General features: G+C 35.0%; 1 protein-coding gene across 5 annotated transcripts in view; it reads right to left on the bottom strand.

The window, feature by feature from the left end:
• Positions 1-1,654: 1,654 nt before the first annotated feature.
• The window catches only part of UBR3 (ubiquitin protein ligase E3 component n-recognin 3), a 225,453-nt gene continuing 211,209 nt past the window's right edge, over positions 1,655-15,898 (bottom strand). For all 5 annotated transcript variants that reach the window (XM_084999433.1, XM_084999434.1, XM_084999435.1 and 2 more), the window contains 4 exons: positions 8,884-9,063; positions 5,331-5,540; positions 4,617-4,756; positions 1,655-4,067 (listed from right to left, as the gene is read on the bottom strand). In XM_084999433.1, the coding sequence (XP_084855559.1) occupies positions 3,950-4,067; positions 4,617-4,756; positions 5,331-5,540; positions 8,884-9,063 (648 nt within the window). In that variant the 3' untranslated portion in view covers positions 1,655-3,949. The remainder of the gene's footprint in view (positions 4,068-4,616; positions 4,757-5,330; positions 5,541-8,883; positions 9,064-15,898) is intronic.

Here is a 15,898-nt window from a genome sequence, read left to right as displayed (position 1 = left end):
ACAATGTCTAAACATTTATCATTTAACTCAAGCCCCCCAGATATACTAGACCTGTTCACTCTCCACTCTTATCCTGCTCCTCTGTCGCTAGATAAAAGATAATCAGATATGAATCCTCTTTGCTCCAGACTTTTTCCCCTTTTTCTTGCCCTTTTTCCTTCCCCTCAAGCTTTGTGTTCTTGACTCTATTTCTCTAGCCTGCTCTTGGACCCAGTTGCATCGACTTTGGTGTTGCTGCATTTTACATGAATACAACTCACACAAAATCAGCTCTACATCAGGTCCCATTATGCCTTTTCGTTGTGTTGCGTCAGCTGGAGTCACTGTCACTCCACTGCTATTCATTACTGTACATAAGAATGGCAGGTAACAGCTCTTCCATACTTAATGTGCCTCATTATTAAGAGAGCTTGAAATGCCACAAATAGAGAAACGACATGTTGCCATTCAGTTCATCCCTGATGAAGTAAGCAATGCTTGATATCTTCCAGCTGATCATAAAGTTAAAGGAAACAACCACGTGCTGTGAATGGGACTGAAACAGTCAGAGGTCTTCTGCTCTCCTACTAACCATCAAGTGTCAGGCATAACCACCAAAAAAATGTTACCTTGTCTTGGTGTTTTTTTTTAGATTTCTTTTTATTTATATATTTATTTATTTATTTATTTATTGTCTCTTTGCTATTTCTTTGGGCCGCTCCCGCGACATATGGAGGTTCCCAGGCTAGGGTCGAATTGGAGCCGTAGCCACCGGCCTACGCCAGAGCCACAGCAACGCAGGATCCGAGCCACGTCTGCAACCTACACCACAGCTCACGGCAATGCCGGATCCTTAACCCACTGAGCAAGGGCAGGGACCAAACCCGCAACCTCATGGTTCCTAGTCGGATTCGTTAACCACTGCGCCACGACGGGAACTCCTGTCTCAGTGTTTTGATTCTAGTCATTAAAATCATGTTTCTGTTGTTGTTGTCCAATGTGACCTCAATACAAGCTAACAACATGCACTTGAGAGTTAGCATTACAACCCTGGAGATGTTACAGAAACCCTTGGGCCACATCACTAATATTGCTGTTACCTCCAAGCTTTCAGTCAGCATCTTTTCTGAGTCACAGAAATTAATATATATCAAAATACATAAAACAGAACAAAAGGTTTGAAAACAAAACGGATTCCTAGCTGGTAACTGGCTGGTGAGCTACAGAGTGGAGGGGTAAGGATAAGGACTGTCAATTCAAACAATATACAGATCACTCAAAATAAACATTATCTAAAGCACTTTGGATTTCTGAAGTCTAGTTGGGAATTTTCAGAAAGCATCAAGGACCATAGCAGTGTTCTTCAGATCTACACATCAATTTTCTTCGCCCAAAGCCCATTTCCTCTTCCTTCACTCATTTCGTACTTCTAAACACACACACACAATACTTAGCAAAGGCTTTGCATTAGTTATGTGACAAGGATAGGAGAAACAGGAATTAGCTCTGTTAATAAACAGTTAAAGGAAAAGCAAACCACTGACATTAATTCCACCTTATGTTTATGCTTTGATCTATTCAGCTATGCTCACTTACGCATACTATTGTCAATATCTTTGAAAAAGAAGAAAAACATATAAGAATTAAATATTTTAAGGACCTTTCACAAACCAAATGGTGGCAGGTTTTTATTAACATATCTTACAATGTTGATTATTCCTAGTTTTGTAATTTCTGCTTAATTATAAAGGTTGATTTAGCTTCTACAGTAATGTACTGTATTTAAATGATCATTCATACAAGATATCACACCAGTACATTTTTTTTTTGAATAGTATACACACATCACTCTAATTTGGACCTGTTATTTTTAAAAGTGGGTTTATAAATGGGACTTATAAAAGTTATGGGGGAAAACTAAAGTTCTAGTTTAGCAGCATGCATGTATGTAATTCAAGTACAGTTTTCAACCAAGTGCTTTTTAAAATTTCACTGGTGACTAATTCACCAATATCAAAATAAACACTATCAAATACCCAAATTTTAATGTTAAGGCTAATATTTTCACTTCACATCCATATGCACAACCATAAAACATTCCATTTTAAATATGTAGTAATCAAAGTATGAATACATTATACCATGTATATATAGCATCAGAGTTTCAAACTGTAGAATTATTCAAGTTCATGAATCTTGTAACAGTATTTACTAGAGATGTAAATTAGCATTTTGTTCTTCAACCACACTTACAAATGGTCTGGTATCCATAATGACCAAAGCAAAAAATAAGACAGGCTGAGTTTATGATACAGTATTTAAAAAAGTAGCAATGTGTTGGAAAGAACTGCTATTTAATTAAACAGAATCATTCTAGTCTTTCAGAAAGTTATCTTAATATTTTGGAAAGGTATATAAAAATAGCAAGCTATTTCCATGTATTTTATTGTAGAGCTATAGGTAATTTTTTGATTTTTTTGAACACATTTGAATATTTACTCTTCTGTTCTATTTTAATGCACGGTCATCATTTAATGTCCATTTTTATATCTTGTAATATCATGTCATTCAATAATTTTTAGACACAGATCTGATTTTATTTTTACATTTTATCATTAGATGTTTTTTAGTTTATTTTTACACATAAAAATGTAATTTTATATAACAAGCCATGGAAGTCCAACGTATCAGGAATTGCTTGATAGCACTATATATTAAATAATCATCAAATTATTGAATCATTTGGAAGAAAAATCTTGGTAGCAATAAATAACATGCTTCTCTGTAATCTTCCTTCTATAAGAACAGAGTGGGTTTTAGCTCAATCATATCCATTTTTACGGACTTAAAAACCCTACAAACATAAATTGCTTTTCACAGCAGCTTCTAACAAGGATGCAGATGTACAGCTCATTCATGAAGATCACCACTACTGGGCCTCTTTCTTTTCCTTTTAGGAAACCAAGCAGAAATAACAGTGATTATACTCCACAAATTCAATACAGATGAACCTCTTGAGCTGATAAGGAAAGTTTCAAAACTATGTTTCATTTGTGGGAAAGTCAGAGCATCTTCCAATCCAATCATTTAAATAAAAACTTGGTTGGTAATAAAAGGTGGGCATGCACAGAATCAAAATCTGCCATGTGTATGCTCTTAAAACTTCCGATTTTTTATAGTAAAATCTATTTGATACTACCTCAAGTAATTCATCCAAGTGAAATGGCAAATTTTGATTTTTAGGAACTCCCCCAACCACACATTATGTCCCCCAAAATGTACTGTATTATATTAACAGCAGCTATCTACTTATTTTACAACTATTTCAATTATTTACCTGGGGAGAATATTTATGAAATTCCTGAGAATGAATTAAGTTTTCAGCAAAGCCTTAAACTTTTAACCGATTCCTCACAATAAGAAAAAATTTTAAAGTTCTACAATTAGACCAACTTTTACTATACAATATTTCACATAAATCATGTTTTACATTTTTTTCTAATTACATACAGCAAAAACCTCAAATCAACACAAGAATGGCAGAGGGAAAGGATGCATTATGTTTAGCAGGTGCAAATTAAAACACAGATATAAAGCAGTAAAACTTTAAATAAATCACACCCACTCTAAATATCAATGAATAGCAGATATGCATTGCTTGGAGAATCATTTTTAAATGATTTTATCAACAAGTTGTGCTTCTTATTAATCGTGGACTTTAAAAAAAGAAAAAAAAAAAAAAAGGACCACTAAAGAATGATTTAACTTGTTACTTGTTACGTTTTCCAGATACTTACAAAAAAAATTATACCATTAATGTGATTACCAAGCACCTAATTTTGGAAAGGCTTTATAATGTATGTTTTCTTTTTTTTTCCCTCGGCAAAAGCGTTATTCCCCCAAATTAAGTTAAAGCTTATTGTTGATAATTCTTAATGAAAATGATACAATGCAATGCTGAGGTGGTGAGTCACAGCCCATTGTAATGCGGACCCCATCTTTTATTGATGTGATCAAAAGTATGAGAAATCCACTGTTGTTCAAGAACCTTGTATCTTTCCTTACAAATGTAGAGAGGTTTGCCTCGCCTAGAATAAAAAGGGGGAAAAAAGTATTAAAATTAATTCAATGAAGATTTCACACACATTTAAAAAAATTTATTTTTGTTTGTTTTTTAAATCTTAAGCGCTACGCTTGCGGCACATGGAAGTTCCCAGGCTAGAGGTTGAACTGGAGCTGCAGCTGCCGGCCTACATCACAGCTACAATGCAGGATCTGAGCCACATCTGTGACCCACACCACAGCTCACAGCAATGCCAGATCCTTAACGCACAGAGCAAGGCCAGGGATCAAACCCAAATCCTTATGGATACTAGTTGGGTTCATTACCATGAGCCACAATGGAAACGCCCTAAAAATAGATTCTTTATGGCAAGATCTCACATAGTAATTTGGTTTCATATTTCTTTAACATGATGCTAGGGAAAATATCCCCCAAGAGAGAAACAGCTCTAAATTAATGATTGCCAGAATTTCTAAATATAAAAAACAATAATTATTATAAAGCTAGGAATGGCAGATTATTTTTAATGACCAAACTTCAACAAAATAGGTAGATATAGTCATGCACATCTAACCTCAGATCTCGGTCTTCCTCTCCATGAGCATCCAAATACACAGAACCCCAGAGGCAGAAGCGGTGGCCTCGAATGATGATAATCACTGATGCATTGATCAAAAGGAAAATTCCTGTTCCAGCACCACAGTTCTGAGAATGCTAAAAAAATTTAAAATGTATCAATGAGCTTCATAATAAAATGGACTTTATAAGAAAATCAAGAATGCCTTTGTCTTCTAAATAATACAGAAATATTTAAAATTTTTTAAAATCAGATTTCATCTAAGTTAAACTTATAATCTCATTCTTAATACTTTATTAATAGTACATTAGGAGGAATCTGAGTAAAGATTATCTGAGAAATCAATTAAGAACTAACGTAAACTTAATTCAGAGGTTAATATCCACAACAGAATATATGACTATTGTTTCACAGCACAACATTTAAAAGAATACACCATTAAAGGGCAGGGGGAGTAAGGAGAACTGCACTTAAGAAAGGTTTTTAGTTACTTAAATAAAACCTCAAGGTTTTTTGTGGTGGTTTTTGTTTTTGTTTTTACCCTTCTATTGGATTTAAAATAACAATAATAGAAACAAGATCTTATAGGTATTGTGTACTTAATCCACAGAGTAGTTAAATTTGAAGAGCTGGCTTGACTATATAGACCACATTTCCACATGACATGAGATTTCAGTTTTAATAAATTTTATATTATTTACTATTGCTTACCAATACACATTCACAGTAACTTTGTTGCTTGCAGCAAAGTCCTTTCAGGCATACAAAAGTACCACAAACAAGGCAAACGGCAGGATCTTTAGGAACCTTGGTGCAGACACTACAGGTTTTTCTATGGTAGTACTGGAAAATGGTATTATAATTTTCAGGCAACTGTAGCAGGTGTGGCAATTTCCATTTTGACTCCTGGATAAGCAAGGCCTAAAAAATATCCAAAAATATTCATTACTCCTATGTATTTAAGTCCCTAACACAAAATATTTTTTTCAAGGCCTTTAAAAAAAAAAGGAAAATCTTTCTCCGAGAAGATGGTTTATTTTTTTCCTTTCTTTTTTTTTTTTGCTTTTTAGGGCCACGCCCACAGCATATGGAAATTCTCATGCTAGGGGTCGAATTGGAGCTGAAGCCACCAGCCTACGCCACAGCCACAGCAATGCAGCATCCGAGGTAAGTCTGTGACACCACAGCTCACGGCAATGCCAGATCCTTCACCCAGTGAGCGAGTCCAGGGATCGAACCTGCAACCTCATGGTTCCTAGCTGAATTCATTTCCACTGTGCCACTATGGGAACTCCAAGATGGCTTATTTTCTTTATTAACATTCTTCCCATTTCCATTTTACAAATGACAACAGATAGTACTTCAGCAATTATCAATCTCTATTTTTAAATTTTTTTTGTCTTTTTTTTTTTTTTTTTTTTTTTTTTGGTCTTTTCTAGAGCCACACCCTTGGCATGTGGTGGTTTCCAGGCTAGCGGTCTAATCGGAGCTGTAGCCGCTGGCCTACGCAAGAGCCGCAGCAACACCAGATCCGAGTCATATCTGTGACCTACAGCACAGCTCACGGCAACGTCGGATCCTTAACCCACTGAGCAAGGTCAGGGATCAAACCCTCAACCTCATGGTTCCTAGTTGGATTCGTTTCTGCTGTGCCATGATGGGAACTCCCAATCTCTATTTTAATGTAATTTTCAATTACAACATAAGTTTTTAGTCTAAGCACCCTAAATTATTTAAATTTGTTATTACTTTAAAAGAAAAATATTACCTATAACTAGACAGGGAAAAATATATCCAGAAGTACTTGTTTTTAAATATTCTTAATGAATAATTTTAAACAGTTACACAAGTTTTTAATCTTTTTTAGGCAAATTAACAGTTCATTGGCTTTTTCTTTAACAAAGAGTACAGTTACAATTCATTAGTTCATTATTTCTATGCCAATACATTATATAAATATATATATGTGTGTGTATATATATATACATATATATATATATATATATTTTTTTTTTTTTTTTAAGGGCCGCACCTACCCATAGCATATGGAAGTTCCCAGGCTAGGAGTCGAATCAGAGCTGCAGCTGTTGGCCCATACCACAGCCACAGCCATGCCAGATCAGAGCTGTGTCTGCGACCTATACCACAGCTCACGGCAACACCAGATCCTTAACACACTGAGTGAGGCCAGGGATCGGTCCTGAATCCTCATGGATAACAGTTGGGTTTGTTACCACTGAGCCACCACGAAAACTCCTTGTTTTTTTTTTTTTTGTTTTTGTTTTTATTTTTCAGTACATTAGAACCTTGAGTTTCCATCCCAGAAGATGAAAAATCTTACACTGTAAGCTGTAAGATCTTCTGTATCCGTAAGTGCTGGGGCTACAACTTTTTTCATAAATTTTTTCACTAAGTATGAAAAAAATACCCAATTAGTTCAATTTCACTACAGGGTATCTTCTTCATTTTTGCAGTTATATAAAAATACTGGAAATAGCACTAATTTTCTTTCTAGTTGTTACTTCATTAACATTTAAGACAGATAAAATGTAGTATGAATCTATATTCATGAGCTGACAATTCATATGGTGATCATTTCACATTACTTACAGCCATGATACATTTAAATCAATGCAATAACTAAGTATGCAGCTTTGTGTTTACATAAGTATGTTTAAGGATAAAGTGGCCGTGGAAGCAAGGACTTATATAGGCTTACAACATGCTATTCGCCAGTACTCAGTGCCCAACCCTGAACTCCAAAGACTGCATATTCTGTAATGGATTGATTATACTGGAACCCTTCCATCAATGGGAGGAACAGAATTTTGCTGTGGCTGTGGGATAGGCTGGCTGGGACTCCTAGCCTGGGAACTTCCATATGTTGTACCTGCAGCCCTAAAAAAGCAAAACTAAAACTAAAAAATAAAAATACATAGCACACTTAAGAAACATTCTTCTGTAGTTTGAGCAAGATGGTAACAGGCAAGTGGTATGGCATAAGGTTAGAAAGGCTTAGCAAGAGTGAAAATCCTTGAATGCTATGCAAGATTCCCTATCTTTCTCCAAAGCCAAGTGGGGCATCCATTTTCAATGGTGTTTAAGCAGGAGCCAGTTCCCATCAGAACTACATATACTAGTTACTATTCTTCTGATGATTTGAATTCAAGATCTTAAAGTCATGTACACCTAGTCACCAATACCTGTATATTTTTCTCAAGTGTCTCTTTCATTGGTTACATTCTATCTAATTTCTGCTGTCAAAACAATAATCCAGATTTTCTTCACCACCTAAATAATCTCTGGCTTCTCTCTCTCCGTAGATCAATGTTCCTCCTAAAGAATCACTAAAATTACTTCCCTAAAACACTACTTTCATCATATTATTCCATTTATCAAAAACTGTAGTTCTAAACAGAAGAACGTCTGAGCATCAAACCAGGGCACTCAGAGCCACCCACTGTTGTCTCCACTCTATCTTTTCAATTCACTCATCTCCACGACACCTTCACCAGCCAGGGTGACAGCGCAGGGTCAGCAAAATTTTAAGTTAAAGACATGAACTTTTAGATCTACTAGTCCAAATGGTTAATTTTTATGTGATACCTCTCTTTCCAATAAGCTTACAAGTTCCTTGTCTATCTGAAAATTCCTTTGTATCTTCCAAGTCTAGTGCTATGACTATTTAAAGTATTCAATAAAAAACCTGATGAGGGGAGTTCCCATTGTGGTGCAGCAGAAACAAATCTGACTAGTAACCATGAGGCTACGGGTTCAATCCCTGGCCTCTTTCAGTGGGTTAAGGATCTGGCATTGTTATGAGCTGTGGTGTAGGTCACAAACATGGCTCGGATCCTGCGTTGCTATGGCTGTGGCGTAGGCCTGCAGCTGTAGCTCCAATTTGACCCCTAGCCCGGAACCACCATATGCCATGGGTATGGCCCTAAAAACAAACAAACAAACAAACAAAAAACCTGATGAGGAGTTCCCATTGTGGCTCTGCAGAAACCCCTGATAACCTAAAACAAAGCATCATACTATACCTTAATTTTGTTAACTGAAATATTTCTGCTTTTACACTCATGAACAGATATTGTATAAGTAAGCCACTTTAAAAAATAATTAAATAATGATAATAATGATAAATAATGTCAATGATAAATAATGTCAAGACCAGACGACCTGAAATGTTAAATTCTTCATTTTTCTCTTAAATACTAGCATATCACCACTATGGCAAATGAGTATTACTCTTTTCACATACCTTTCCTTGTTCTGCATGTCTTTCAGTAAATGAATTTATCTCAAAACACCATTGAGATATAATATCAAATGCTGGAACTGGCCAATCCAGACAGGAGGCACTGATGAATGGATGTTCTGTTTGGTAAAATGTAGGAAGAAGTCCCAGGCAGCTGGAAAGAACTGAAAATTCTTCTTCTTCCTTTTAGATATGAAACAGAAAATTCTCAAGACGTTTCATCATGAAAATTTCCCATTATAGATGTTTTAAGTGTCATACCCATCAATTACTTTTGGACAGTAAGAAAATTTTCTTAACTGAGTCAACCAAACAAAGTGAAGTGGGTAAAAGGGGCAAAGAAGAGAAAAAAAAGGGCCCAAGGTGTTATATCCAATAATATTTCTCTTTGAAATTTAACTCCTAAGTACCATAACCTCTGCTTCATTTATACATTTATTTTAAAAATAGTGTTGTCATATATCTGATGAATTCAGTCTAAAGGACCCAGCTGCTCTATGAAAGCAAAAGTTAGTTTGGGGCAAAGGGAAAGTGACTTTTGGTTTAAAAGACATAGACTGTCAGTGCAGATAAGGAAGAATAATAGTCAAAAATTGGAATTCACAATGGGCAGTGCTAAATAATCTGCCTGGACCCTGAATGAATATGAAACAAAGTTAGTTTTAAAAAGAGGGTGAAGTTTTAAAAAAAACTGGAGTGCTCTAAGTGCCAGGTAATCTGAGTTGTACTCAGTAATAACAGAACCAGAGAAATCAGAAATCCAAGGACTCATGTCCTCAAAGATGATTTCTAAAGGAGTTTATTAGTCTTGTAAATACCAAAATACACTCCCCCAGCCCCCTTTATTTCACTAAAAATATATTTGGGAGGCTAGTTAGTCTACCTTTCCCTGTCCACTGGATCAATCCCTATCACCCTTCAAATTCCAGCTCCTCAGGGACGCCTTCCCTGATCCCAGTTAATGATACCTTAGATGACTAGCTCCACTGAGATAAAATTAATCTGTCTATACTGTGTAAACACTTCTTCTTGCATTTATACTGTCTAAGAAATACTTTAAAAATAAATTGGCCTTTCCTTTAAGACTATGTGGAATAATCTCTGGGATAGGGGCTCTGTCCTCCTAGTGCTTGGCACATAGCAGACAATCAACAAACACCGGTTTGCAAAACTGAACTAATTATGTGGATTAAGTACAAAACGCTGAAATAAGCTATAAAGAAGAAATATAGATGCAAAAGCAAATGACATGCAGGCTGTAAAAGGTGCTCATTTTTTACATCACTAGAAATGAGGCCCCCAACCCCCCATTTGTACAGATACATAAGTAAGGCATCTTAAAAGCTAACTTTATTGAGGTATAATTTACATACCATAAAATTCACCCATTTTAAGTGTAGTCTGATGAATTTTGGTAAATATATGATCATGTAACCACTGAATAATTCCATTCTCCTTCAAAATTCTTTTGTGCTCCTTTGCAGCCAATTCCAGCCCCTACTCCTGGCCCCAAGCAACTACTAATCGGCTTTCTGCCACTTTAGTTTTGGAATTTTTTTTAAATTTCATATAAATAGTCATACAGTATGCAGCCTTTTGTGCTTGGCCTTGTTCTTAGCTTATTTTGAGCTTCATGTTACTGTGTGTATATGCAGTCCATTTCTTCTTATTGCTGAGTGGTATTCCACTGAATGAATACATTACCTTTTGTTCATACATTCACTTCTTGACAGAATTCTGGGTTGTTTCCAGTTTTTGACTACTAATAGTCTGTTATGAACATTCATTTAAAAGTCTTTATATGGACATAAATTCTTTTTTTTATAGATATCTATTTAGTTGTGGGTTGTACTGTAAATGTGTGCTTACCTTTTTAAAGAAGCTGTCAAACTTTTCCCAAATTTGACTATACCATTTTGCATTCCCACCAGCAAATGAATGAGAGTTCCAGGTACTCCAGATTTTCACCAACACTTGTAACATTAATTTGTACTCCTCTAATCAATAATGATGGTAAACACTGAATTTTTCATGTACTGTTGGTCACTCATGTATATACTCTGATGAGAAGTGCCTGTTCAAATATTTTGCTCAACTTTGTGCTTTTTTATTACTGTGTTATAAGAGTTCTTGATATATTCTGCATTTAAGCATTTTGCAATATATTTTTGAGATAATTCATATACCCTAAAATGCACCCTTTTAAAACATACAATTTAATGAGTTTTAGTATATTTATAAAATTGTGCAACCATCACCCACTAATTCCAGAGCATTATCAACCTAGAGCAAATGGAATTATTTTAATTTCATTTAATGGCTCATTGCTATTGCACATAAACACGATTTTATTTCTTTTTTTTTTTTACATTTTTCATGTATCCTTCAACCTTGGTGAACACGCGTATTAGCTCTAATAGTTCTTTGGAGATCCTTCGCAATTTTCCACAAACAGATCATGGAAAGAAAGAAACTGTTTTCCCTCTTCCTTTCCAATCTAGATGACTCATTTCTTTTTCTTGCCTAAATGCTCTTTCTAGAACCTCATATAACGTCAACCTTAAAAGATGTGACAAGGCCAGACATCCTTGTCTTGTCCCTGATCTTAAGGGACAAGCTTTCTCTCTTTATTCTTAAGTTTGGTATTAGCTGTGGGTTTTTCATAGGTGCCCTTTATCAGAATTTCCATTCTATTCCTTTGTTGCGTTAAGTGATTTTTACCATGAAAGGGTGTTAAATTTTGTCAAATGACTACTGAGGTGACCACAAGCTTTTAAAAAATCTAATTCTATTAATATGGTAAATTAAGTTTACTGATTTTTTTATTGTTGTTGAACTACTGTACATTCCTAGGATAAACCGAAGGACTTTAGTCATGATGTATTATCCTTTTCATTGGTGCTATTTTGTTAAGTCTTTTGCTTCTATGTTCAAGAGAGATATAGAAGTGTGGTTTTCTTTTCTCGTGCTGCCTCGTTTGGGTATCTGGGTAAAACTGGCCTCAGAAAATGAGTATGGAGTGTGCACACAGCATTTAGAAACTCTGTTTTCTAAAAGAGTTTGTTATAAAGTTGTCAACCTTTTCTAGAAGGATATTATAGAAGCTTATTAGCTAAATCAATTCTTAATATAGAGCTATTCAAAATTTTCTATTTCTTCTTGAGTCAGTTTTAGCAATTTGTATCTTTCAATGAATTTGTTCATTTATCTATATTATCAAATTCATTTGCAAATGTTATTCATAATATTTTCTTATGGTTCTGTAGAACGTTTCCTCCTTCATTCAATTTGTTCTTTCTCTCTCTCTTTATATAATCAATCTAGCGAGGATTAAAAGCCTGTGTGTGATTTTTCAGGCCTAACTACAGGCAATACAAAGGTTTTCACTTTGCAGGACTCATGGTGAAAACTATCCTCCCTCCATCAGACTTGGCACACAGTCACTGCACTGCCATCTCTGAAGCGATTTGCAGTCACAGTGTCAGGCCCCCTGGCCAGTCATGCTCCTTCACATATTACACTCCTAGCCCTGTACCTTTATTCCTAGGCCTCTTTATCTGAGGCCTTGCACAAGAATCAAACTTTCTCACTCTGACTCAGTACCCCGTACCTTCCCACTCCTATCTCTACCCCTTCACCTTCTCTCCACCTCAGAGTCCATAGCACTGCCAGAGCCTTCTATTTGAGGCTCCCTTAGCAGACTCCCACATCTGTGCTGATCCACCCGATCCTCAACTAGTATGCCATTTCATTCCTTGAGGGTGATGGAACAGGGAGAATCGGCATTTTCTCTGCTTGAACCATTATGGTGAGTAATGAAAGGCTTAACTCTTTCATTTTTGGCTTGCTGCTTTAATCAGCCACCCCAGCTCAGTTCTCTCTCTCCCAGCTCAGCTGAGCGCCTGACATTTAAATGTACCCATTAATGTATCCATTACAGATCTTTGCAAAGAACCAGATTTTGGACTAATTTTCTCTGTTTCTGCATTACTACTTCAGTGATTTTTGCTCTCTTTTCCTTTCTTTTACTTGCTTTGGATTTAATTTGTTTTACCTCCAGTTTTTTAAAGTAAAAATCTAGATAAATGGATTTTAGATCTTTCTTCTTTTTAAATATAAGCATCTGTCGCTGTATCTCTTCCCAATCTATTTTAGTGGCATTCCACAATTTTTCTATGTTGTGTTTTCATTTTCACTCAGTTTAAGTGTTTTTTGATTTCCATGTGATTTCTGCTTTGACCCATAAGTTGTTCAGAAGGTGCTGCTTAATTTTCACACATCTGGGGATTTGTGTACTTCCTTCTGTTACTGACCTCTAATTTAACTGCCTGGTAAGAAAATACAATTTGCAATGATTCAATTTACAAACAAAAAGACATACAAAGGAAATTTTAAAAGCATTTTCTTTGGGGTAGGTCACACAAAAAAAGGGTATTGCCTATCACTTTCACTGCTCAAAATAGCACTGGACATGCATTAAGACAACAATAAAGAAATAGATATTTGAAAGGAAGGGACAATACTGTCATTATTTTCAGAGGATATGATACACAGAATAAATAAAAGAATCAATAGGCAAACTATTAGAATTAAGAAGAGTTTGGCAAGTACTCAGTCATGAGAACACCCCAAAATCAACAGTATTATTCTAGAGCTCACTTCAGCACCACATATACTAAAATAGTATGATTCTATACCAGCAAGGAGTAATCAGAGAATGTTACAGAAAATAAGATATCATTTAAAAAGAAATTAAAATTATAAAGCCTCTAGGATTAGCTTTATAAAGAATACCTGACTTTAAAATGACAATTTTAAATTTTATGAAAATATTAAAGAAGTCCTGAATAGACATACAGACTACATTCAATGCCTTTAAACTATAAATTCAAAGAAAATTCTCATCTAACAGCTTGTAGGATTTTGGAAACAAACTTACAAAACTGATTATAAAATTTATATGTAAGAATAAAGGTCCATCTATAGCTAACCAGGAAAAAAATTTGAGAAAAAAAAGATGTTAGAAGGAAGAAAGAAGTAATGCTCACTCTGCCAGATATAATGTCTACAATAAAACCACTGTAATTAAACACTGTGCTACTAGTTCACTAGCAAATATCTCAATAGTATACAATAAAGAATCCAGAAATATGGAAACATGTTAGCATCTGAAGTTAGTATCCAAAATTTATGTTATTTTATAAATTGGTTATTTTGTAAATAGTGTCAAGAAAACTCATTAAATACAGAAAAAAACAAATCTTTACTTCATATAAACTCCAGATTGAATGAAAAAATCTAAACATAAAAATATAAAAAATCAAAACTATAAAAATAAGAGAAGAAAATACAAAGTAATTTTATAATCTCACACTACAGAAGGATTTGTAATATAAGATTCTGAAAGCATAAGTCATAAATTAAAAAGTGATAGGCCTGACAATATTAAAAGTAAATATTTCTGTTCCACTGAGGGCAACAAAAACAAAAATCTGTGAAAAGATATCCACGATGAGTAAAACTGACAAAGCAGGAGGATAATAACAGAAAACCCAATTTTTAAAAATGTTCAAAGAACAGGAGTAGAAAATATACAGAAGAAAATTTAAATGTCAAAAAAATACATGGGTAGATGATCAACTGCATTTATATTAGAGAAATGCAAATTAAATTAACCATAAGGATATACTTTACCCCCATCTCATTGGCAAATATTAGAACACTAGATAATAAAAAGTGCCGGCAAGTATAGGGCAAAAAACAAGAATCCTCATGCACTGAAAATAGATGAGAATGTGAACCTTGAGCAGCCATGTTAGAAAGCAAAGAGGCAGAATGTATCCTATGGATCCACAATCTCATAAATAGGTAGAGAACCCAGAGAAAGCTTAAAGTACACAAAACATTACCTTAATTCCAGTAGTTTTTTTTTTTTTTTCATGATAGCAAGGATTTGGAAGCAGCCTAGCTGCTCACCAATGAGGAGTAAGTAAAATGTGGACTATACATATGTTGGAATACCAACTATGCAGAAATAAGAATTATTTAGAGATACAAGATTAGGTCTAAATGATATAATATTTAGTAGGAAAAAACATAAGAAAAATACAAGATGTATAGCAAAATACAAACATATTACTTCTGAGACGTAATGGCTAAGGTATGTGGGGAACAAAGGGAGAATAATATTAGAGGCATTATGCATGGTATGCCATAAGCTGAAGAATATGATCAACTGAATTCCATCCACATGCACCTTCATCTTTCCTCTCAAAAATGAAAAAAGATAATTTCAGGTAAAGAAATGAACAAGGATATACATAGAACTTCCATATGACCCTGCAATCCCACTCTTGGGCATCTATCCAGATAAAACTCCACTTAAAAGAGATGCATGCACCCGCATGTTCATTGCAGCACTATTCACAATAGCCAGGACATGGAAACAACCCAAATGTCCATCGACAGATGACTGGATTCGGAAGAAGTGGTATATATACACAATGGAATACTACTCAGCCATAAAAAAGAATGACATAACGCCATCTGCAGCAACATGGATGGAACTAGAGAATCTCATACTGAGTGAAATGAGCCAGAAAGACAAAGACAAATACCATATGATATCACTTATAACTGGAATCTAATATCCAGCACAAATGAACATCTCCTCAGAAAAGAAAATCATGGACTTGGAGAAGAGACTTGTGGCTGCCTGATGGGAGGGGGAGGGAGTGGGAGGGATCGGGAGCTTGGGCTTATCAGAGACAACTTAGAATAGATTTACAAGGAGATTCTGCTGAATAGCATTGAGAACTTTGTCTAGATACTCATGATGCAACAGAAGAAAGGGTGGGGGGAAAAATGTAATTGTAATGTATGCATGTAAGGATAACCTGCCCCCCTTGCTGTACAGTGGGAAAATTAAAAAAAATTATAAAAAAAAGAAAAAAAAAGAAATGAACAAGGAGAACAATATGATTTCTATCAGATGAATGAAGCAATTTCTTACTAGCTG

This window comes from Sus scrofa, chromosome 15 (genome assembly GCF_054392235.1).
Source record: "Sus scrofa isolate SSC_HxYL_T2T_F1_AM1 chromosome 15, Sscrofa_HxYL_maternal_Yorkshire_Landrace_v2.0, whole genome shotgun sequence".
Classification (NCBI taxonomy): domain Eukaryota; kingdom Metazoa; phylum Chordata; class Mammalia; order Artiodactyla; family Suidae; genus Sus; species Sus scrofa.
The sequence above is the reverse complement of the archived record's forward strand: the minus strand, read 5'-3'. Positions and strand labels throughout refer to the sequence as shown.